Consider the following 25,801-nt stretch of genomic DNA (forward strand, 5'->3'; position numbering starts at 1 on the left):
TGGGTGTTTTTTCTTACTGCGACAATAATCTGAACGGGCCCGCTATTAATTTGAGGGAATGAATCGAGTAATTCAAAGGCACAATTTGTAATTTTAGGGCATGAATTATTAATTACAGGGAGCAAATTAAGTAGTACAAGTTATTGTACTATTGCAAATTATTAATTCGAGGGAACGATTTGTGTGCACGAATGATTAAATACATCATCCTTAGTACCTGCTGGGCTCTGTAGTCGTACTCGTCTTCATGGCTCCGTATCTGTCTTTGATACGGGCCCCCTGAGTCCGTGTTGACAGTTCTGTCTCGTCCCCTTTTGCATTTTTATTTCCTCTGTTGCAGCAAAGGTTTCTTTTCCTCTGTCTTCTTCTTACTCTCTTTATGTGTCTTGGAGGGTTAGTGCTGTTGGCTCCGCTCTCCTTCCTGCCTCAACCGCAGAGGTAACCACTCCATTTCCATACTGCACTCAGATATATTTCGGCAGACTCAAAAGCGCCGAGCTTCAAAGCTAAGCTCTGCTAAGCGTTTCGTTCAGGGCCGGCTTCTATCCCGACTAATGCATGGTAAAGAGGTTCACGCCAGTTTCTAACTGACCTTTTTAACCGTTAACCCTGAAACCTGACGTGCTTTGGACTATCCGTTCCGTCCTCGGTGGCCAGATGGTTGGCCTATATGTTCTATAGGATGACTGCCACTTTAATACATCTTCATATGTTCATAATATTGGAAAATTGTAGTAGTTTCCCCTCTCAGCTGCACAGCTGCGGTCGAGTCCAGCCTGTTAGCGCTTACTTTTGCAGAATTATCCACCATATTGGTCCAATACCGATACACGCCTCGCCCCTACCACTTAGCACAGTTATGTGCATTCAACAGAGGATTATGAAAACCTTGTGGTGTCAAAGTATTGTGGAGCTTTTCTTTTATTACAAGACAATCACTGCTAGTCTGCTGCTCTGTTGGTAGCTAGCAGCCTAGCTCTACCTCTGATATCAATGCAGACTGGTAGGCTAGGAGCACAGGTTGCTAATGTTAGCTTGTAAAGCATCGCTAGTGGCCTGGAGATGAGGCAGTGTTTTTATTTTCTTTATTTGGTGACTTTATTGATAGTGTGGAATTGCAAGTGTCCATGCTTTCTGTGAGAACACCGGGATCAACTCGGCTTACTGGAAATGTGCGGTCGCGTCTACGATATTGATGACGTACGAGGGTCTTGAAGGAGGTATTTCAACCACCAGCCCTCGTCATTTTGATTTGAGAGGCTCGCAAACGAGGAGTGAAAACTGTAAATGCGGTTGGGGGCCTTCAACTTGGCAGTGAAGCATTCATTATTCAGACAGCTGCTCTCCCAGTTTAACATCATTTTGGAACCTGAAAAAACACATTTCTCTTGTCTTCAGGTGCACAAACTAAAAGAGAAAAATCTAGCTTTTCTGAATCACACTATATGTGCAGACTGATGTGTTCCCTGCTGACTCAGTGTTCACAGTCGACTCTTATTAAAAGAAAGAAGGATTTATGGTGGATTAGCCTACCGCTCCTTTTCTTTTACAATTTTCTTTGGTCAAGAAAATCCTTAAATTAAGCCGGCAGCCACAAGTCCCCTCTTAAATATTGTTTTAATCCTCTCGATATTATAATACACAATTTTCTGCTGTAGGCTGCGGCTGTCACTCCGTGTTAATTGTATGTAAGGAACACATAACTTCTATGGAGTGCGGACTTATGAATTATTGATTGACAGTATTATGGGTTTTCTAGATGAGTTTGAGAGGGAAGAGGAGTTGAGGAAAAACTGATACGCCAATTTCCGACCAGGCATACAAACATCACGCTGGTGTTACCCAGAGTGTGAGGTCGACTGCACCGCAGATCATCTACCACCACTTCTGTGTCTTCAGCAGAGATATCTATATCTTCTGCATTATGCATGTCAGGTAATCAGCTTCCGAATGGACTCTGTTGATGTAATAATGAAGCAATGAAACTGCTGCCAGATGACATTTGAAGCTGAGGTGCTACTGAAGTACAGTATGTGCTTTGTTTCCTGCCGCCTACAGACGCTCATGCATTCTGTTCATCCTGGACTCCCTAAACATCCCGTTCTAATTGAATGTGGTTATGTAATTTAATTACCAAATCCAGGCTATCAGTGCAGAGTGACTTGCACACTCTTGGTGCCCTGTTCAACACTTGGCAGTCGTGCTCTGCACATATACACCACATGCAGCGGATGATCCGTCACTAAAAGGCTTCCAGCTGGGAAAAAATCTCAGTGAGATTGAATTTTTCTTCTTTTTTTTTCATTCCTGCACAGCCAACAGCAGATTAATCTCATGCATATAGTGCAACAATATTCTGAATCCATAATCCCACATGTTTTCTTTTGTTCTCTGTGTGTTGCAAAACCACCACACACATCTCCAATAAGAGGCAAAACGTCCATGAACCAAACTTTTGCATGGTGTGCCGCTGTTCTGCGTCTCTGTCATGGTTGGGTGTGTCACATTATGTCATAATAATCCGTCTGTGGTTTTACCTGGCACCAACATTTATGTACCGCTCCATCAGATTTTGAGTTTCCGCTTGAGAGATCCACTCAGAGATCCTGCCTACCTCGCCCGAGGATAAGAAGCACGGCACAGCAGCGTCGTTTCCAAAAGGCAAATGGATCGGGGGAATAGTGACTGCTGTTTTGTGCAAGCAAGGAAGCACAATCATAGATCGGTATCGCGCTTTAGATCAGGCATCGCGCTGCTTTTGCATACTAACGTCGGACCATGCAGTCAAATTACTTTTGGTATTCTATGCTTTGTATGAAGTGACCTTTGTTGCACTTGCACATACTTCTGAAGTCCTTGCTGGGCCTCAGATCCCTGCTGGTCCTGCAGAGATTTCCACTGATCACGCTGAGTCTTAGGGAGGTGGAAAGGGGGGCGGAGGTGCTCCACGCAGGCTCCCGCTGCACCATCACCACCAGGTTCTTGATGACCAGTTTAGATTTCTGGACCTGGCATTGTGAGAATTCATCTTAAGTTGTTGCTTCTCTCGCCAAGCAGTCTGCTGTACGGTTTTAAAGGAGTTCATTTGTTTTATCAGTGCCCACTCGTTGGCCACCATCCCAACCTAGCTTGGACAATGCTGAGTTAACACAGAGGCATTTTTTCAGCAGATAGCTCGCTCTTCATGAACGTCTGGGTCAGGCACAGTCAATGTTTACTATACGTATTGCCGTGCAGTTGATGAAAATAAATTAGCACCATGGCTGCCAGTAGTGGCACTAGTTGGATATCGATCAACTGACCATATTGTGTTAGCGGAGCTCTATTATATCAATAAAAGCTCTTACGATTTGTATTTTTTTAAAGCTACGACGCAGTGGCATGTGACGCAGTTTGGAAGCCATTTTTCAGTTGGGATGAGAAGGAGCTGAGAGGTTTTTGAGCCCCAGAAATCTCTCCTGAATGTGACTGCACTGTTGTTTATTCTGTCTTCAGTGTCAGGTGCAGCACACACAACGTTCAGACAGCCGTCAAGGCCAAGAGGGAAGATGATATACAGGAACGGTCGACGTCTTAGCTGCCAGTCGAGGCCAGAGCCGCGGCTGCACTCGGTGTTCTTCACTAAACGAAGCCAGGGGTTGCTCGCTGAGCTCTGCAACAGTCTGTCTCACTTTCTCCAATTAAGCTGATCTGTCCAGCGCCGTATGACTGCACACCTCCCGCTGTTTCATTCCTCAGAGAGATCGCATTAGCTCTGAACTACACCAACCTGAACATTTCAAGCTGCCCGTTTTTTCCCCACTGCTTCTTCTCAGCGGTTTCAGCTGCAGTGGTGCAGATCTCTCAAGAATCGCACCTGAATATCGTTTACACTCTGCGATAATTATTCTGCTCACGATTGTTGCACGGGCAGAGGCGGCTGCTGGGGTTACAGAAACGCTTTGTGAGTTCAAGACCTAACACTCGAAGGAAGTCCCTGAAGAAGGAAATCATTAAATGTTGCTGTACACCTTGCTGACCATCACGAGATCGTATACTTATATTACATCAACCCTGAGGTTTATTTAGCACACCCTCCAGACACTCAGCAGGTTCAGCTGTCTATTAGGCTTTAAACTGAACCGCTGATGGATGGCTTTAATTTGTATCTTGGAAATTACAATGCTAATCTGAGACAAATTACCAGGGAAAGTTAAATCAGACTTCTTCTTCTTCTTTTCATCGTCCCCTACCCTCCCTCTCTCTCTCATCATTTCTCTCTCATGCTAGATTTCGAGGCTGCAGCGCAATTTCCCGGTTACATAACAGCAGGGAACAGAGAAATGGTGAAATTAATGAAGGCAAAAGCAACTGGCTAATGGAGACCGTTTTTGAGTCATACTTGGGTTTCAGGCAGATCGCCTCGGGTCAGTTTGTGCTCTCGCAGCTATAAAGCTCTGCATGAAAGGATAAATGCACAATTGCAGTGTGGGAAAGCTCTGCTGCTGTTGTTTGGTTGAGATTTGATCGTTTTATTCAGTTTTCAGCAGCTCATATTTGATTTCTGAGTTGTTACTCCACATTGTGTTTTCTCTTTTTCTCCGGACTGTTTGATTTTTGTCGTGGGGGTAACTCCTTTTCCTTCAGAGTGTAGAACCTACTATTACAATGTGCCATGTAATGTTTTGGCAGAGGTGGGTGTTAGTCCTGTTAATAAGAGGGCTGTTAGAAATTCCACAAGGGAAAAGTTCACAGTGTTTCCATTGTCATGACTGTAGGAAATGGAAGGATGATGTGTCGAACGGCTGCCAGCGCGCCAACAACCACAGCTTTCCTGCCGCTTATTCCTGTTAAAGAATAATGTTTTTCTTCAGTGTTGGAATTTTAAGATGTGTTATGTTTTGTCACTTCAGCGACACTATTGCAATGGTGCTGTGATGGTTGTGAGAACTCGAATTTGGTCAGAATATCTATAAACTTAACTGGAAGGCTGACGTTGTGCCACTTATGGACGTGAATACTCCCTACAGGGGGAAACAACGACAACGACAACCTGCAAGCTAGCATCTTATATGCTAATACTGTTAAGATGCTAGTTTGCCAAACAATATAAACACAATTCAAGTGTATTTTCATGCCACACATTGTTAGAAAGCTTAGTTATTTGTGATTCTATCCATTGCGAGATAAAATCCCATCAGCATGGAACAATCAACAGATAAACAAGATAACAAACTAGCATGTACGTAGCATGTACGTAGCATGTACGTAGCATGTATGCAGGTTTTGCTAACTCGGATCATTCTCTTGCATCGTGAATCAAATGAACCAGTTTAGTTGTTGCAGAGAGGGTTCAGAGTAACTTAAAGAACAGCACGGTTGTGGTGGACTAGCTTGGAGTCTACCTATCATTGCATCAGTGCTTAATTGGCTAAATGTGCAAAGGTAATACTGTCCCCTCTGCCCTTCCCTCATCGTTTCACCCATTAACAGTTATTATGCCTGCCAATTAAAACCAACACCGCTCATATTCAGTTATTCATACTAGTCATGCAGGAGAAATGTGTGAGGTCTCTCTGTTGAGGCTGAAAATGGTCACAAACAGGTTCGTAATGGTTCACACCAATGTTCACGCTGTACGTCTCCAACATCTCAGGCAGCCAGGGTGGTGTCGTCATTCCAGGCTGAAGCCTCGGGGCCCAGCCGCGGGCTAGAGTTGCACAGCAGGTGTTCAGCAGAGTAACTCTATCTCAGATGGGGATCTGTGAATGCCCTGGATACCTTAAATGGGAGACAGATTGGAGATATTGTTTTATAGGATTCTTTTAAGCGCGCTGAGTGTTTCTTTAAATCGAGCAACGTTCATGTAGAAAGACAGTTTCTGGTAAATTTGGTTTTCTTGCATTATGTGAATTAGCAGAAAGCACGGTGGGGGTTCAGGGAGGAGGAAAATGGAAATAACACACCTTTTTACACCTGTTAGAAAGCTTTAAATACTGCAGTCAAGAGCCCAAATATCAGCTGTCACTAAGCACAGTGTGACACAGATAAAGTGAAGGTCTGATTACCACTGATGTCACCTTTTTGGAGGGGTGGATGTTAACCCACACACCTGCGCGCACACACGCACACACCAACTCAACAGTATATGCCGCTGGCTTAGCGTTCGGGTCTGAATTGTCCAAGTGGACGTTGATTAGGAGCACAAAACTGCAGGATTTGGTCTGTAATTATGTCCTTTTTGTACCTCTGCTGTCGGTAAGGAACGCGCTCATCAGGGGGTTGTTAAAAGGACATTTTAACCCACTAAGCTTTTGTTTCGGCAGCGGCGACTAAAGCACCTTTTTAATAATGGTTTCATTTAAAAAGTTCCCTTTTAACAGTTTGATGTCAGCTGCTGACATGGCAGTGACATGAGGTCCATTTGTAAGAAGTGCATTGTGGGTTTTTTGTTCTGTTCAGTAGAAGTCTAGAGACCCGTTGGGATATTTGCATAGGAAGTGTGCACCATCTACTTTTTATGCTGTGATTAGATTGGAAAGTTCAGTATTTTGAATTAAAATGCATGGAAACAGGGTTCTGGCTTCTGAATGCAGCTGTTGTATCCAAAATTACTGGAGCACACTGAATTGCTGTGAAAAGCTATCCTTTATAAGGCACTAATTATGGAAATTGACAGCAACAGAGATTTGTTGTGGATTCGGTTAGTCTAATTTCCATGATGCCTTCAAGACTCGTAACATAATTTTACCCCTTTTAAATAATTGCGACTGACACATAAGCAAACGTGTGACTGACTGAGGATGATGTCTCTGTTCTTCTTCGTCTTTCTAGTCACGCACAGCAGAACATGTTTAGATATAAATCAGCGTGCTGTGTAGTTCAGCATATTAACAACATCTTAATCTCTGTTCCTTGTTTCATTTTCAAAGAGCGATCTCTTTGCTATGAATATTGCAGAGCAAACTTTGAAACTGTGCGGTTCTGTTATAAATACTGAAAATTGAAATGACTCACAGATCGTAGCGGCAATCTGGTAAATTGTCTCCGAGGGTGGGCTGGAAGCCTGGGAGTGAACACTAACTCCCTCTCCTGCGGGGAGTCGATCCCCTGGAAGGTACAAAGTACCTGCTAATCAAACAGCTTAAATGCCGTTTGCTCAGTGATGTGGAATTAACTGCGTATCCTTATAAGCCTTTTGTCAATGAAAGGTATATTAAAGCACTGTAAATAAATATGTTATGAAAGCATGTCAGCTGCAACGATTCTTTTTTTGTTTTGCCCTCGCAGCTGTCCCGTTTCCCCCCAGTCACCGGCTGACGGCTAAAGAGGTGTTTGACAGCGATGGGAAGCCCAAAGTGGACGTGCTGAAAGCTCACCTAACCAAGGAGGGCCGCGTGGAGGAGTCGGTGGCTCTGAGGCTCATAGGAGAGGGCGCCGCCATCCTGCGCGCCGAGAAGAACCTGCTGGACATCGAGGCCCCTGTGACAGGTCAGGAGCCACATCCCACACATTCAATCAGTTGATTAATTAGCAACTATTTAGATCATTAATATTAGTTTTTCTTGCAAAAATGCAAAACATTAATTTGTTCCAGGCTCCAAACTGTGAAGATTTACTTCTTCTGATTGTTTAATGTGAAAGTAAACTGAACACGCTCTTGTATTAAACGATCAGTACGTTTGAGGAGTTGAGGAAAATTGGATCGAGGTAACACGGATTAAATTAGGGGCACTCAAGTTTGTCCACTTATACACTTATGTTAGATTTATATCATGTGCACAAACTGTTCTGACTCCAAGGTCTTATGCCTTATTATTTGCAATATTTAAACATCAACTCAAAGGAAAAACTAGAGCAGAGTTTATGCTTGTTTTTCATGGAGTTACGTCCACAAATGACAGATGATGATCCACTTCAAGAGAGGTAAAGTGTTTGTGCACAGACACTGCAGAAGAAGAAAATTACCCTCCGACTCTTGACAGTAAAGCCTTTTACCGGCCATGTGTGCCACTGTGTTCTGCTAAAGACCGTCGTTACGAAGACAGCCGAGGGAACTGACAAAATAGTGGTATGTGGAAGTGTATTTAAAGGTGCAGTCTGTAAGTATTAGCCACCTGTCAAATTCAAACTCAAAACAAGTAGGTGACAGCAGAGTAACCGCTAACTGCTGCTAACTGTTGCCGCCTTGCTGAGCTAGTTAGCACAGTTAGCTGTGCAGCTAGTCAATCAGACTGTGTGCTTGGCGACCAGGATGGGTCACAGCTAGCTGGTTAGCATGCTAGCTTCAGTAGATAACTCTGCGAGACACCATAATGTAAAAATTGCTATTTTTATTACATTCTGTTGGTAATTTTTTCTAGAATTCTTACAAATAGCCCATTTTAAAGTCCTACCATCCTGTTTTTTTAATGTATATATTCATACAAAATAATCCCTGTCACTCTGCCGGCATTTCTTTCTATTTATCATGTTATTTTGTTGTGTTTGGACATTTCTGGAGAGATGAGTGTCATTCTCAGGTCGTGAAGCAGCGAAGCTTCTGTGTTGGTGGCTCGCCAACACAAACAGACTCCACCGTCTACGTTCTCTCTCCAGAATCACCATAATTGTACCTTTTTGAATCTGTGTTTACAAACGGAAACCGATAAATCCTGCAACATACACCTTATATTTTCTTAATGGAGTGACTCATTGGGCCTCGAGGCCGCGTGTTGGACATGTAGCGCGTCTAAGCAGTTTGTCGAGCTCGGCGCCACTCGTGCAGATGGCTGCAGAAAAACAGAATATGGCTGTTTTAATACTCCACTGATGGGAAATGAATGCACGGGCCTTGTTTGACTAATTTCCCTCTTCTTTTTTCTCTGATATTTGTTTGTGGATGCTAATTTCTTACCACTTATCTGAAGGTGCCCTGGAGCTGAAGTGTGGAGCTCATTCATGGCCGCCTCTGTGAAGGAACACGCTGCAGCACGAGGCTCGCTGATGCAGCTCCGGCGCACCTTTTGTCGCCGTTGCTCCTGGTCAAGTGCGCCTGTTCCTCCATTAGACTTTGTGATGAGGCGTCTTTGATGTTGTTGTAATCAGAGGCAGAGATGTGCTCAGAGGTTCTATGGCAACCCATCATTTCCTCCATCGTTCTCAAAACGCAGCGCCGAGAGGCCCATCATATTTGGCAGGCGCCGCGCTTACTTAAATTCATGAATGCACGGGCCTTTTTTAAACAAAAGTGTGCTTCATGTGTGCTCACTGAGGCCATTGTGATGAGGGAATATCTTGTGTTGCTGTTGCTTAACAAAAAGATGCAGACAGGCTGGACGATCATGAGCCGGATCTGCTCGCCTCTGAATTTGCAGGGAAGAGATTAAGGAACATCCTGTTAAACATTGTCAGATTTTGTTTATTTAGACATGTATGAATTAATTTCTGACTGATTCAGTGACAGCGTTTAACGTAAGACGCTCATTTAAATACACTTAATCTGAGTTAATCAGACTTCTTAAAAATATTCTGATTGGTTTCATGTAAACAAGATTTGACGCTAGATTTGGAGAAGCTCTGTCTTAAGCCTACACGTTTTGATTTTATAATAGAAAATAAATAAATGCATATAGCTCGGTCTGTTGTTGTTGCTGCACAGAAACAGTGGACAGGTTCTGCTCGGCGTGCGATCCTGCATCCCGAGGAGTTGTGCGTGTGCGTGCATATGTGTACACGAGCGCGGCGGTGAAGCGCGTCTTTCCCTCCCACTCGACACCTCTGTCTCAACCTCGCGCCCACGCAGCGGTCCTCTTCAACGAGGGTTTCTCTGCCGCGCGTGCTCGTGATCCTGCTGTGTTTCCCTCTAATGCGCTCTCTATAAACATCACTTTGTTTCTCTCACTTCTCCCTCCGCCATGTTCACCACACCTCCACCTCCAACTCGACACACGGTCAGCGAATTAGAAAGTAAATATTTATCACGGATGCAAAGCACCACGACATGTCAAGCTCTCGCTCTCTCTCTCTGTCTCTGTTGCTCACATTCACACAGTCACTTCCTGGTTGAGGCCAGATGGCAGGTGGGGTTTTTCGTGGAGGAGAGGTGTGTGTGTTTGTGTGTGTGTGTGTGTGTGTGTGTGTGTGTGACAAACGTAGCTGGCTTAGGCCACCGAGTACAAGCTGCTCCCATGGCCTTCCAGCAAGTCGCCCATCAGCGGAGCTCCTGCGGCCTCATCACCAGGCAACAGCAAGCTCAGTCTCTGCTCACACACCTGTTCACAGGTCGGGCACTCGACTCCGTCAAACGTATTGAAACGTAACTGAGATGTCCGTAAGATCTGGGAGACTTCCGAGGTTTTACCTTTTTTGTTTCTCATATTAATAGACTGAAAAACAGGATGTTGTGATATATTCTTAGTGAGGAAATGTTCAGACCTTGATTGTGGAGTTTTCTGCGTGCAGCTCTTTGAAAAGCTCTGACGGAGACCTTGGTGAGGATGAGTTTCATCTGAAGTGTGTTTGCTCTGTGCAGCATTGCAAGGCCATTAAACTTTCCAACAGGCTGTTATGTAACAGACTCACAACGAGAAATACACTCGTATGGATATTAGAGCTACAGATAATATTCTCCTGTAAATATATTTGTATCTGTTTGTGTTTACGTAGATCGAGGGATGCCCGATTTCGAATTGAACAGCGACCGCCCACTTTTTTAACGACTTTGGTTCCGGAAGTAATTTTTTTCAATCATTCACTCCATTAGTGTTTCATAAAAGATTTATAGCTGTTACTGATACATTTCAGCCACTAAATGCGACACACATGCTTGTAGAAATCAGCCATTTTTACTGCCAAGCGTGTTGATCGCTGACAGGACACAAATACCACGTGATACCAACGGCATTATAACCATCAGGGTGTTAACAGTGTGACCTTTGAAGCAAACCATGACAATAAACCATTTGATGTTTGGATGATCTCTTAAGGAGTGAAGGACTTCTCGTCCCACGAACCATCAGGAATTATTCCTTCCCAGCATCCTTCAGCTCAGGAACCTTTTGGACCCTGAACCCTCTAAGAAGAACAGGTCGGAGGGGAATCATGGCCGCTCTGTGGTAAACAAACAAACAAACAATCCCGTCATGGCAGCAGTAACTCGCTGTGTGGTAAACGTTTCCACGGTAACAGCGAGCTCCACCAACCTGAGACATCGCCGTTACCCTTCAGGATTGTGGGCGAGTGTAGTATTTCTCCAAGACTTCACCAATAAAACACATCTGCCTTAAAACAAGGTTGAAATTTAAAAAAAATCAACATCTTGAAATCAGAATGTGAACTGGACTTGTGGAGCGTCACTGTTGAGCTCTACATGACGATATTTTCCAGCTCATTCGATGCTGATATTTCATTTTTAAGCTCGTATCGGCCGACAGTCATCACATGCTGATATTCACAACTTGAGGCTCGTTTTCCTCTTTCAAGTCAAAATTACTGAACAAAATTACATAATTTATTTTCTCAGATTTTCCTTTTTTTGTTCCAAGTGAAGAACTGAAAGCTTTCCCTCTTCATGCCTCAGTAAGGGAGCTGCACAGAGCTCATAACGCAGCAGTGTACAAGCTTTGACGAGGGGGCTGTGAATCAGCATTTCATGGCTATAAAAGGTCACAATTTATAAAGTGTTGGGAACCAGTGGGTTTACACCAACACACGTATTTGATTTTGGTTCAGCTCTTTAAAGTGCAGCTCTAAATCAGACGCAGTCACATTTACGGTGCTGCTGCTGCACCGGCGATAGCGGCTGTTTTCATACATCACATACAGTTTGATGTTCGCTGCAGACTGCAAACTCCACCTCCGCCTTTTGCATAAATGCATGCTCTGCAGGACATAAGCTGTTGGAGAGTGCCATCAGAAAGGGGGTGGGGGATTTTTATCATCCAGTCTCAATCGAAACATGATCTGGCACCAGTCGGCTCACCGTGGATTTCTCTCGCTCAATGAGCCGGGCCTTTGGAGTGGCCTGTGTAGGTTCTGAAGCCAGGTTGTGTAATGCCCACCACCCACTCCATCGCTGCTGCCCGCTGATATGCTGCTACTCAGGGAGATCACTTTAGCGCACAGGCAGTAGATGGCCAGAACGAATTGTTTCTCACTCCAGATAATGTACTCCCACCTGCTCTTCTTATGTGGGCTCTGGTTCTCACCTCGTTTTTGTGTGTTCTGTGACAAGAGGGAGGGAGGAGAAGCTCGTCTGTAGGTGTACCGGAGCAGAGTGATGGGCGGATTGTGTGTTTGCAGTGATGGAGCCCGGAGCTGGAGGAGAGAGCCTCTGCAGCCTTTTTCTCGTTTCGATTCGCATCGACCAGCATCGCAGTTGACCATCACATCGGGTCTTTCTGGGCGGTGATTAAACCCTCGCCGCTGCCGTGTCACCCCGCTGTTTTTCTTTGCCATCAAGTGACAGCTTTCCAAAAGGTCGGCTGGAGGTGCACGCCGCCCACACACGGCGAGTTTGACGTGCGCTTCAGATGAAATTGCAGCGTCGTAGCTCCCTCACCGGACTCCCTCCTGCTGCGCTTACTTCTAAAAAACATCAAAATATAAAACAATTAATTTCCCTGTGAACAGCCCCGACGTTTTAGAGGCTTTATTTTCTCAGTAACTGATCTCTTGCTGGTCAACAGTTTAATGTTGCGTATTACATCCCTGTGTTTGTTCCCACACAATGGATCCATGACATCGTTGCCCCGGTGACTCCTGGAGGTCCTTTTATCAGGTCAGCAGCAGCTTTCCTCCGTGATATAAGCTGCCGTTGTTGAAAGGATTCGACGCCATGCCGCGATGTTTCCATAGCAATAACCAGCCTCAGCATCCCACATCTGTCTCAGATTGTGTTGCATCTGGACATAAGAAGAAATACATTAACCCTGAATGTGCAATATTGAGGAATTCTTGGTTTTCTTTGCAATTTCTTTGCAGTTCTGCAGTTTAAGGTGGCCAAACCTCCAGTACGTCATTGTTTATAGTCTTTGTTCAAAAAAATGTTTTTCCAGGAACCTTGGAACCGATCTAGAATAACCCACGGCTACATGTTTGTAGCGTGTTGGCTCGATCGCCAGAAATCGGACGCAAATAACGAGGCTCCTCTTTTCTGATGTCGGTCCCCACTGCGGCGTTAAACAGTTACACAGTGTGGGTTTAATAAAAGACAAATGGTAAAGCGGAGGTTTACGATACAGTCAAGGAGAGCTGATTCTCGGCGCTGTCTCACGAGGCTCGTAACTCGAGATAATTGCTCTCCAACGCTGTCCTCCAGCTCCCACTAATTGGGTATCTCTCTGAAAGACTTTTTCACAGGCTCTTGTTGTAATTCTTGCTGCCAGATACAGTTCATAAAGCGACAAACAGCCGCATGAACGCAGCCTGTGTCCTCAAATCAGATTTCAATCTTTTCACCCCGTCGTTAATTACTCGATTTGCAGAACGCTTGAAGAACAGATAGTCGCGCTACTTTGGCATCAGACACAGATGCCGTCGCTGTCACTGTGATCGTGTTCCAGTTAATATTGCGGATTTAGTTTATTTCCATCCATCCATCGTTCACGCCAGTGGATTCAAACCCGGGACTTTCTTGCTGTTGTGAAGCGCAGTAACTGATAAATTAAAGTACAACGAGGGCTTTAATGGAAAATAGAAGCACTCCTGCAAGAAAAGGTGATCAGGACGTAGATCCCGAGGCGTTCCCAGCCCAGGTGAGATACATAATCCCTCCGGTATGTTCTGGTTCTACCCCTGGGATCTCCTCCCAGTTGGACCGGCCCAGAATACCTCCAGGTGGAGTCATTCAGTCACTAATGAGTTGCCAGAACCAATCCAAGCTCTCTCCCGATGTCCAAGCTGGATCTAAATATTCAGAATCCATGGTTGTGCTTTCAGATACTGTCTCACGTTTCCAGAGACAGTAGAGAGCATACCTCTGCCAACAGTCCCCCCTTTAATAAATCAAGATTAATCCAATATCCTACTAATAATGATAATAATAATACTGGCCCTCGGTTACTCTAAATTTGAAACCTAACCATCGTTAAAGATCACCAGACAGAATGGTTTCGTGTCCCGGAGGTGGACCGACCTGTGCAGAACCACTGTGAGGAGATTTCCCCATAATAATTAAAAGCTCAGCTGTACGCGACCCGGAGAACCAAACCTCGGTCGTATCTACAATATTGACCCAAGGCTTTTAAATCAGGCGACCTCACACACGCTGTCAGTCAGCGGCTGATCTCCGGTGACCTCTGCTCCTCGTGTCTCCCCAGAGACTCGTCCAGTAGAAGGTCACGTCGGGTGATGGGGAAACCAATCCAGCTTTAGTGATTTGCACTTCCTGATTTCTGACGCTAACTAACCGCTGCCTGCTGTTTAGTAGCTGGATGTGACGGACCGCCGGTGCCGTCAGGACGAAGCGGACGTGTTTCCAGCGGTTTCTCCCAGTGAGCTTTTTAATATATCTGGCAGGAAAATGTGTCTTCAAGTTAAAGTCGTACTCGCCAGTTGTGACACCTAAAGGTTATAAAGAGGCTGGGAGAGGATGTGGGGGAAAGGCGAGCCAGCTGTTGTGATTCCTTTTTCCTTCTTTACACAGAAAATCGTGCGTGCTGAACAGTTTGTGCCGGTTTGTGCTTGTAGGAAGGAGGCAACAAAACAAGAGCCGTCAAACTTGTCGTGGAGTGTTTCTAATCGTTTACAGGAGGGTGTTTCTGAACGCAGAGGATGCAGATTAAACTCCCCAGCGTTGTTTTTTATGTTCGTTTTATTCCGTCGTGCATAATTTCCCGAGGTGAGCGTGGGCTGCAGAGCTGTGGAGGATCAGCCGTGTGTCCAGCGTACACGAGGCCTCTTCCAGACGCAGACGAGCAGCTCATATAAATAAATGTGACATTAACAGAAAGATATATGTAGCAGTGCACCAGGTGGAGTGTTGTCTCTGTAATAAAGAAAGTCCAGGATGCTGCACGTGCTCCTGGGATGTCGTACATCGTCGGAGCTCTTAGAAAATATGGAAATAAGCAAATCACGTCTGATATGTAAAAATAGCGTCTGTCCTCATGTGTCCCTGTCCTTCCTGCAGTGTGCGGAGACATCCACGGGCAGTTCTTTGACCTGATGAAGCTGTTTGAAGTCGGAGGATCACCAGCATCCACGCGCTACCTTTTCCTGGGGGACTACGTTGACAGAGGGTATTTCAGTATTGAAGTGAGTATGTGTATGTGTTTTATTTGTTGTTGTGTGCGTGCGTGTCCTCTCGTGGGTCTAATCAAGTGTGACACACACCATGTGCCCGACTGAAGCTGTGTTTATTAATAGCTTTCTTTGAGCGTGGATCAGATCAGGCTGCAGATATTGGCGTGCTAACAGGCTTTTGTAATAACTTCAGATGTCGCCTGCGTAGCAAATGTCACGGCGAGCGTAGCTTAGGGTTATGTACAGAGACATTTTTTAATATGAAGGGAAAATGCATGTTTTAATCTCTGCTTGGAATTTGCTCAGATATATATTTCCTGCCGTCTCATCGCCCGAAACATTAGACTTTTATTAATAAAACATGTTTTAATGGAGTGTGTCGTGCCCGTCTCCTGATGGCTCCTCTGAAGGTTTGTCATCTCTTCCAGGCGAAATGTGCCACAAAATGTTCTCCATGAATGTTTCATTATGAGCAGGATCGCTTGTATTATTCCGCTCTGTGAAATTGACAAAAGCCCGACTTGATGGTTTCTGTTTCCAGTGTTTGTTTGGAGATGACAAGCTGACTGTGCTCACTCGATCCTCTCTTTTGTTCTTCTGTGTTTCAGTGTGTGCTGTACTTGTGGGCCTTAAAGATCCTTTACCCCAAAACACTGTTTTTGCTGCGTGGGAATCATGAATGTAGACATTTAACAGAGTATTTCACATTTAAGCAGGAATGTAAGTACTGCCTCTTCTTCTTTTCTCTACCTTTTTGATGTAGATGAGTGTCAGCAGTGTGCTGTGTGAGCAGAGAGGAAGGCGTGTTGAGTTTTTCTTTCTAAAAGCTGTTTATGATGCGGCCGGTTCAGCCGTCTCACTTTAACGCGCCCTCTGGCCTGTTACAGGACTCAGTCTTGATGTTTACACATGTCAGAACTATTTCTGTTGGACTCAAACTGAGCGAGGAAGGAAAAAAACAACACAAAAGCGCTGTGATTTTTAAAAAAAATGTGTGTTTGGGAAGTTTTCTGGCACTTTTGAGAAGCTTTTCCGTCCCCGTCTAGCAGGACTGGCCCGACGTATGAGAGCCGTGTTGTTTGACTTGGCGTTGCTCTCCTCTTCCTCCATGACAGGTAGAATTAAGTATTCAGAGAGGGTGTATGACGCATGTATGGACGCCTTCGACTGCCTTCCCCTGGCTGCACTTATGAACCAGCAGTTCCTGTGTGTACACGGAGGACTGTCTCCAGAAATCACAAATCTTGACGACATCAGGAAAGTATGTGTCTGATATTTGAGACCATTTTTCTCAATAATTTTCCTTTTGTGTGTTTTTCACAGCAGGTGTTCCAGCAGAGTTTTGTTGGAAAGTGGAGCTTCACGTCTGCTTCACGTATTTTTATATTTAATGATTAAAAAGCTGTAATCGTTTTTCTTTTTTTATCCTGTGTTAGTCTCGAACTCTGCTAAAGAACCTGGACACGAGGGATTGCGAGCGCCGGGGTTCTGGTCGCTCGCTCTGATTAAAAAAATGTTGAAGAGTCGGATCCAGCTTTCAAACTAATTCAATAATTCCAAATGGATTTTGTGGCTGCAATCAGAGGGCATGCATAATAGAATCTGCTCTATTGAAGTGTCCATCATGCTGCCCGTCCAGTAATCCACCGGCTTTTGTTAGAGAAAGAGTGAAAGCAAAGTCATTTATGTGCATTGCTCCTTAAAGAACGAGCTGTTTCACACCTTCCCCCAACAAAAATACCCTCCATACTCTAAAACAAGCCACTGTAGAACATGTTAGATGGAGTCACGGTTTAATTATGATCACGGCAGCAGCAGCTGCAGCCGACGTGGCTCTCACAGAGGAAGGAAAAATATTTTTCTCTGCAAAAAAGAAAAACCGGCTGCACACTCAAAGAGGCTGACAAGAGACCTGCTTCTTCCTCCACAGCTAGACAGATTCAAAGAGCCTCCGGCGTACGGACCGATGTGCGACCTGCTGTGGTCCGACCCTCTGGAGGACTTCGGGAACGAGAAGAGCCAAGAGCATTTCACACACAACACAGTGCGAGGCTGCTCATACTTCTACAGGTGAGTAACAGGATGTTCATTCCTGTTCATGTCGTTTCTTCCTCTCATTTAGGAAGTTGCATCAAGGAATCAGCGGGATTTATTCATTACGAGAATCTGCAGATGATAAGCTAACATTATGTTTTCTACTGAGATTAAAAACATGATCTTCAGAGCTGTATTTAATCAAACCCTGTCGTCTGATTTTAGGAAAAATAAATGGTCCGCTGATTAGTTTTGGCTCTTTGTGCTTCAAAAGATTTCAGAACATAGAAACATTTTCCGCGACATTTGAACATAAAGACAGGTAAGGAAGTACGTCAGTAATCATAAACAAATGTTTTATCACAAAAAAATGGAAAGAAAAACAAGCACCATCTTGTCAGGGAGCTAATAAATCACGAGACCGCGCTGCCAGATTTCCATTTCTCCTCTCTGCGGCGCCTCGACTGCGAGCAGGAGAGCGGCGGTTGTTAGAACGCGGCGTGCGTCTCCTCGTCAGACCGCTGCCACTATTTATGTAACCCACATTACCTTCAATTGAGCCGACTAACTGAACAAACAGAGGAAATGCTCGGAGCAGGCAGCTCACACTGTCACAAAATGTAATGAACTGGCACATTACCACGAGGCACAGTCCTGTCTCTAAGTGCGCTCCCTCCGCTCATTATTGCCTAAGCGATGCTTACTTGGCCCGGCGTGCCCGAGGCGAGCCAGCAGAGGTACTCAGAAATGACCGACGGGTTCCTGATGTGCGTGTTCTCTCTCCTTTTGTTTTTCTTTTCTCTCCTAATAACAGGTGTTTCATAACTACTCACTTAATAGTGTTTTAATGGCCATGCTTAGACGTGAACTCCCATCACTGCTGTTGTTGTGAATGTTAAAGGGCACATCTTACATGATCGTCTTCACAGCTTCTGTTAGTGTATGTGAGCCATTATACTGCTGCGGCCTCCATCAAAGTCAAGAAAGGTCTCCTTATTACAGAAGCAATGCCTGAACTCATGGTTGTGTTCAGGTGGATCATTAGACACTCCTGTCATACCTGTATCTGTGTTTAGGATGTAGACGAGACGGGTTGTATCCTAACGAGGGCTTCTCGCTTCACATGTCACTCATTAGCATCAGTGTTAGCCTCTCCAACAGGATAACATCAGTGTTAGCTTCTACAACAGGATAACATCAGTGTTAGCTTCCACAACAAACTAGTATCAGTCATAGCTTCTCCAACAGGCTAATTCTGGTTTAGCTTCTCCAACAGGATAACATCTGTTGTTGCTCATTAAATAGGCTAACATCAGTGTTAGCTTCTCCAACAGGATAACATCAGTGTTAGCTTCTCCAACAGGATAACATCAGTGTTAGCTTCTACAACAAACTAGTATCAGTCATAGCTTCTCCAACAGGCTAACATCTGTTGTTGCTCATTAAATAGGCTAACATCAGTGTTGGCTTCCTCAACACGCTAACATCAGTGTTAGCTTCTACAACAGGATAACATCAGTATTAGCTTCTTCAACAAACTAGCGTCAGTCATAGCTTCTCTAACAGGCTAATATTGGTTTAAGCTTCTTCAAAAGGCTAACAGCAGTTTTAGCCTCTCTAACAGGCTAATATCAGTGTTAGCTCCTTTAGTAGGCTAACATCACTGCTTACTTCTCCAACATGCTAGCAACAGTGTTAGCTTCCCCAACAGGCTACTATCAGTCATAGTTCTCCAACAAGCTAACATTAGTCTTAGCTTCCTCAACACGCTAACATCAGTGTTAGTTTCTACGACAGGCTAACATCAGTTTTTGGCATCTTCAACACGCTAATATCCAGCAGTTCTGGTTTGTATAAGCTTGTAATTATAATATTTTGGTGTTCATGTGTAATTTAATAATTTAAGACTTATTATTTATTATAAATATAGTAACTAAGATAGGACAGGATGTCAGACTTCTACAACGAGGCTCCAGATCCACCACTTGTCCAGAATGTCTTCCCGTCACTTTATTGAGCGACAGAACAGAAATGTTTGGTATGCGGCCTTTTTACCTCAAATAACTGATTTGACTGTCACACGTTTGTGTTGTACCGGCATCCTGGTTAACCTTCTGCCGTTTGGTCAGAATTCCTCTGGGGTCTTGTTTTCATCAGTGTCCTCCGCTCCAGCTGCCCGGGGGACGCTCGCTAATTGGCATCACACTGGCATTCAGGATTTATGAGACAGTCTCAGCCAGACTGAGAGAGGGCCGTTCCTCAACACCCCTCCCACAAAACCAGCAGCTTCTTTGTTGCTTCCGTCTTTCGGCAACCAATAACTTCCCTCAGCGCCGTCGGCACGCTCGTAACACTTTTACAAACGCAGCTCAGGCGTGAAATTGCACGTGTTTTTGAAAATGGTCGCTTTCCTTTCAGCCTGCAGTCAGCAGCGCGGATGAATCGGCCTACAGTGATTTTCTTTACGTCTTTACAAGCTTTTTATATTCAACCAACTTTAAAAAGCCTAACATGCAGAGTGCAACATTCGATCGCACACCATGAAGTCATCTTCTTCATGTGGTCCAAGGAGCTCGTTAACATCTGTGCCCTGTTGTTGGACAGATGGGAGACGCTCTAAACTCAAAACTGCCAAAAAGCAAACTAGGCCAAATGTATCTTGTCCACCGAATGGCCCCATATGGCGTCTATCTGCTCCTGATGCAGGAAACCAAACGAGAAATAAAAAGTGTTTTCCTCATGTCTTCCCCTCGTCGCACTTTAAACTCCCTCTCTGCAGCAGTTCCCCTCGTTTCTCACGTCGCCTCCCTGCAGATGTTTGCTGTGATTGTCGGGGAACACGATTTAAAAATCAAAACACAAACTGTTGTTTTTGATAAAGCATGCATACCGAAACACAGCAGTCAAATTAAAGTGAATTAACTTATATAACTGTTTTATTACAAGCCTGTTTCCCTGAAGGGCTATACATTAAGAGATAATAAAACAGCTGTAATCGTGTATTCTTTATGAAACATGATCACAATTCAACTTAACGCCGTCGTCGTGAGACTGAAGGAAACAAACCTCTCGATAGTTCAGAATCCAGAATGTATAGTTGAGGTTTGATTGCTGTTTGTGGGTGTTGCTGATTGTTTTTGCTCTGAAGGCGTCGAGCTAAGATTACAGAACGCAATCTAGAAATCGTAGCACAGTATACATCTTAATTTAACCCAAACGGTTTGATGTTTTGGGAGTTTATGCAGGTCTTTAAAGAGGCTGTCCGCTCTCTGCCTCACTCTAAAAGCTGCAAAGTGACTTTTATGTTAATCAGCCAGAAATCAGAGATGTGAAACTGCAAAAAAAACAATTTGAATTTCGCCCCTATTATTGTTGAGAAGTCCTCCCACATTCACTGAGTGTTTCAGATGCGATGCGAAGGTGTCACTCAATCTGTTCATTACGCAGCATCCCACGATTCACAAATCCTGACGTCCACGGGGGTTTTAATCGTGTTCCCTGAGAAGCAGCGCTCAGAAGCATTTTGGTAACGCAGCTTGTTTTTTAAATCGAGACGTTCTCCTTCGTTAAATATGCTGGTTGGAAGTGGGAAACACTGAGAGGGTCATTGCTTAGATAATCTGGTTTAATTCAATCTTACCTTTTGTTTTAAACATTATAAGGTTTTAAATGTGACATGGAAGCCTTTCAGAGTAATAAACCTCCTTGCACAGTTGGTCAAGACCAGATTGAGCCTGAACTCGATGTTGTGTATCCACTGTTCCTCCGAGCACGATCAATAAGAGCCGTGACTTATTTAGTTATTTCTATTGATCCTCCTTCTTGATCGTACTGGGTTTTTTCTGGATGTATGAGTAAACCAAATGTTTGTCTCTTTATTCCACAGCTACCCTGCAGTCTGTGACTTTCTACAACACAATAACTTATTATCCATCATCCGGGCCCATGAAGCGCAGGATGCTGGGTGAGTGTTGTGGCATTTCGTCTTCCTCCCATCACACCGTCACACGGCAGAGTGATTCAGACCGGGGTATTAAATGAAAAAAGCTCGGAGCCCGTCTGAAGGGCAGGTTCGGCACAGCCTGAACTTTTGAGAGAAATCGCGTTAATCCGATAGATGAAAATGAATCCAGAGCTGGCCAGATGTGATGTAACGATGATTTATGCCGCTTTCTGTCAGGTTTTGTTTGATTGCGAAGAAATGCATGTTGTTTACTTCACATTCAGACACGTAGAAAGCTTTACAACAACCCAGCTTGTCTGTTATTCACCCTGAATTTCTAACAAAGGCGCCTGAAAGCTTCACTTTGAAACGTTGCGTTGGTAAAGCGGGCAGGTGGGTGGACGTGTGGAGCTGATCTCCCTCGCAGCGAGGTGACGGCGGCGGTGGGATGTTTACTGCTGCGCTCCCACAGCTCGGTCACATGGGGACGCCTCGCCACGTCCCCGATGAGGTCGCAGCCCCTAGCCACCTTAGACCACACATGCAATAGTGTTGTTGAGCTCCGTCCAGGTTTCGTTTGCAGTCGGTTTGGTGCAGCAAATAAATCATCTTCTGTTTACCTGAAGCTCGAGTATCCAAACCACCAAACGCGGCCCAGACGGTCGCCGGGGGATCTGAGTTTGACTGTTGGCTCGTTGTCACGACCGTTAAATTTAAGGGCATATTTCACCTGCAGCTCAGGGATTTACTCTCCTGACTCTACGCTCAGTTGCCCCCCAGACTTACCGATCATCAGCTCGCAACACAAACAACAATCTGCTAATCGTGTCCCGAGGGGCCGAACACCAATGATTAAACTGTTATCTAATCCTCACCTCTCTCCTGCTCGTCCTAACAGGTACCGCATGTACAGAAAGAGTCAGACCACTGGCTTCCCGTCGCTCATCACCATCTTCTCAGCACCCAACTACCTAGATGTCTACAACAACAAAGGTGAGGAGAAGAGAACGCGTCGTTATCAATCTTAATTGTGATTCCTGCACTGAAGGGTCAGAATGTGTTGCACAAAACACCTGGATGTGTTTTCAGCTCTGGTTTAATCTGACTTACTCTCTCAGGAAATATCTGGTTTGCTAGTTACTCATTCACTCCAGCCACAACACAACCGAACGACCAAAACAATAAGCTGAAAGAGCCTGAACGCTCCACGGAGCTGCAGACTGGAGTGTTGATTCTGTATGAGACTGATAATAAGCTCTTAAATGTCACTTACTCACTGCATGCAGCTGTCGGAGAACCACTCTACCCCCAATCTGTGAAATAATTGTTCTTATTGAGGACAGAAAATGTCTGACTCTGATTTTGGCCGGGTCAGTTCAGGGACAGAACTGGTGTGAAATTAAATGGCCTGATGCCGGTTGACTTGGCACCCGGTGCCGCCCTATGCGGTGCTACGGTGCCCACGCAGCAAGATAGGCTTGCCTTTGTGCTGTGAGTCAGCACTTTTCCCCCCCGAGAACAGACAGTATCTGCCTTGGCTGTGGGAGCGCGATCGGACGGGGGCGGCGGTGGGCAAACCACAGGAAATGGAAATGGGAAGGAAAGAGCGATGGTGCTGGTGCACGCTGTTTTGCAATTCCTCTGGTGATGAAATGCTGCTGGTGTGAGCGCATGATGCAGGCAGCGAGGGCGGCTCCGCTCTGCGTTCTCTGATCTGAGATTAAGTTGCGTTTGTTGACACTTTTTCCACGTGAGCGGCCTTCATGCCTCCTTCTGTGCACAATAAGGACATTCAGGGAACAGCGTGGCCTGTCGGGATTGTTGTTTCTTATCAGGATCCCATTTTGTTCCGTGCCAGTTCTTCTTCCCATGTTTCCCAGTCAACACGACACAATACGAACAAACAAAATGATGTGAGGCGATTTTTTCTTGAACTTCTATGAAGCGGTCTAAAATGATTTGGTGTGTAACCTGGTCGTAGCTGCAACCGGCCGACCTTCAGCTGATAAGAGTGGTTATCAGAAAGAGAAAGATTACTGTGTGTTTGACTTCATTCAGGCACACAGATGCATCTCACCACGCAGGACTGCGTGTTCTTTATTCCTCCCATCATTCACTGTCTGCTCGAAAATGAGACGCATTTTTCTCCTTGGCTGAATCTATCGCAGGAGAGATCTTTGGCTTAAAACACAAATATAATAGCAGAGAAAAGAGATCAATTCCCGAGCAAATAAACATCCCTCAAGCTGCAAAGTCTTGCCAGAGGTTTTATGTTAAAGCTCTTAAAACTTCACAAGTTGTGGTTATGTAATTACTTGGTTCCCAATTCGCTCTATCAGTCGTTTACTCGACTCTGCTTGATGTATTTTCCCCCCACAGTTACACAATTCCATGGAACAGGCACAGCTAACCAATACGGGCCTATCAGTCCTGCTGATGCTGTCCTAATCAGTCATGTGGGTGGGTCGGGTTCACCGGCAGAACCAAAGCCTCTGTAATGAATTGGTCTGCTCTTAGCTTCTTTGCCGGAGCTCCGAGCCCACTGAGCATGTCCTGTGATTGATGGCCAATCGAGTGGGAAAATAAATCTGAACGGGGAGGGAGGAGGCATCAGCAGGTCCCGTCGATACAGAGCTGGGAGTTGGCCAGATTAACCAATGAGAGTTCTCCACGTCTCAGAGAGGAGGCGGCGGCGGCGGCGGCGGACGATATCTGTGCTCGGAAAAACTCCTCCGCCAGACGTAGATTGAACTTGTTGCTGAGTCAGGGTGTGATTCTACAAAGTCCTGCTTTTTTTTAAGATTCAAACCCATCACTCCTTTTTCCCCCTTCAAGTCAAACTGTTTGCATCGCAGTAAGTGTCAGGCGCTGACCCGGCTGTCCATCACAGTTCTGACCTCTGCACCGCCGGGCCCTGAGGTGGCTGCAGAGCCACAATAAATGAAAACACAGCAGCAGTGATTTAGCAGTTTTCAATCTTTGAGCTTTCACTGTTTGAGTCCTGAAGTGACTGCAGTGGAGAGAGTGGGATGAAGAGGAGGAGGAGGAGGAGGAGGAGGAGGGGTGTAGCTGGCAGTTACACACTTTGGAGATTGCTTGCGGTTTCGAATTAATGGAATGTTTTCTGCTGCATCATTATTGACTGGTCTCGAAAGCCAACAACTGAATCCTTAATGGTTCTGGTGCTTGGATGGAATAAAAGCGAAATGACAGTGTTGCTGCCAACGCTGTTGACGCTAATCTCTCATTTCACCCTCGAGACAGTGAAGGATCGGTTGGGTTGGATCCATCTCACACCTGTGAAATCTTATATAACCAAATGAAAGTGTCGTTCCTCTCGTGTTGGTGTTTGATGATGAGGTGGAAACAGGAATGGAATGTGTTGTCGCCAAGAAAAAAGGGATTGTGACATCGTTTTGGTTCAATCGCAGGTCAAACTTAGACACGGTTCGCTCTTTTATACCGTTTCCTGCCTGCAGCTCTCTGCTGATTGGAGATGATTTGAAGAGAGGGGAAATGGAGTGGTGTGATTGGCTCCTGGCCCTGCCACTGGAATAAATAGCAGGATGGAAGCGAGGGCAGCGATGACGCCAACCCTGCAGGGAATTCATTTTTCCCCCCTCGTCACGAGTGCCAGCGAGAAGAGTATCCCTGCCCACCCATCTGCTCTCGCTGTGGTCAGCCATGGGCTTCCCTTCACTTCTCTGTAAACACGATGCAGCGACAGAACTGCTGCATTTTTAAAGAGGAATGAAGAACATGATGTCGCGCAGGAAGAGAGCTTCATGTTCCAAACAAACTGAACCTCTTTATATTATAAAAAATCAACTCTGATTCTGCTGATTGATACGAGACATGTTTGCATTTCTAATCTTATTTTTGCATAAGAATGCCAAGAAAACCTCATATTAAGTTGAGACCAATTAGCAGAAATCTGTCCACCGATGAAGACGAAAGTTAAGTTTAAGTCATTATCTGTAATCTCTGTCTGCCTCTGAGAAAGTAAATGGACCACGAGTTAAGATTCTAATTGTCAAACCAAAATAGGAAGACCAAATGAAAGCTCGTCGGTCGACCTTTTATCCAGGAGAAGACCACGAGAGGCCAGTTAGAGACCCTCGAGTTAGATTTAATTGCGACAGTAGAACATTTTAAATCAAAACCCGTCTCCGTCTGATGAGGAAGACTATTAGAGAAGACTGTGGGGTGTGCTTCAAGACAATTTAACTAACTCACAACCGCTTCGATCAGCTGAGCGAGAAATATGGTTAAAAGTGCCTAAAAAGCCAGTAAGAGGACCTCGAGTTAATATTTGTCGACTAAAAAAAGGATCTCTGTCCACGAGGACGACTGTGGGATGTGGTCGAGAGAGTGAACCTTGAAAAGAAACACACTCATAATCAGAATTTAAAATCTGAATCTCCCTGTTATCAGCTGAATCAGGCGGCCATATTTGTTATGCATGACCATTATTTCAACCCTGCTCATCAATTTATTGACTGAAGATAAATGAGAAAGCGGTCAGCTGCTCGTGGACGACATTCGGTCCTGTCCTGTCTGTCGTGTAATGGAAGCAGAGCGCTGAGTTTAACGGGTCGGCGTGGAATACTGATCCGGTGG

The 25,801-nt window shown here is 45.0% G+C and overlaps 1 protein-coding gene across 8 annotated transcripts in view; it reads left to right on the top strand.

Moving 5' to 3' along the window:
* Window positions 1-25,801, top strand: part of LOC115589223 (serine/threonine-protein phosphatase 2B catalytic subunit alpha isoform) — a 60,477-nt gene that overhangs the window by 19,399 nt on the left and 15,277 nt on the right. For all 8 annotated transcript variants that reach the window (XM_030430009.1, XM_030430012.1, XM_030430004.1 and 5 more), the window contains exons 2-8: window positions 7,270-7,470; window positions 15,092-15,216; window positions 15,813-15,924; window positions 16,320-16,465; window positions 17,135-17,274; window positions 21,125-21,202; window positions 22,080-22,174. In XM_030430009.1, coding sequence (XP_030285869.1) covers window positions 7,270-7,470; window positions 15,092-15,216; window positions 15,813-15,924; window positions 16,320-16,465; window positions 17,135-17,274; window positions 21,125-21,202; window positions 22,080-22,174 — 897 coding nt within the window. The remainder of the gene's footprint in view (window positions 1-7,269; window positions 7,471-15,091; window positions 15,217-15,812; window positions 15,925-16,319; window positions 16,466-17,134; window positions 17,275-21,124; window positions 21,203-22,079; window positions 22,175-25,801) is intronic.

This window comes from Sparus aurata, chromosome 10, assembly GCF_900880675.1.
Source record: "Sparus aurata chromosome 10, fSpaAur1.1, whole genome shotgun sequence".
NCBI lineage: Eukaryota > Metazoa > Chordata > Actinopteri > Spariformes > Sparidae > Sparus > Sparus aurata.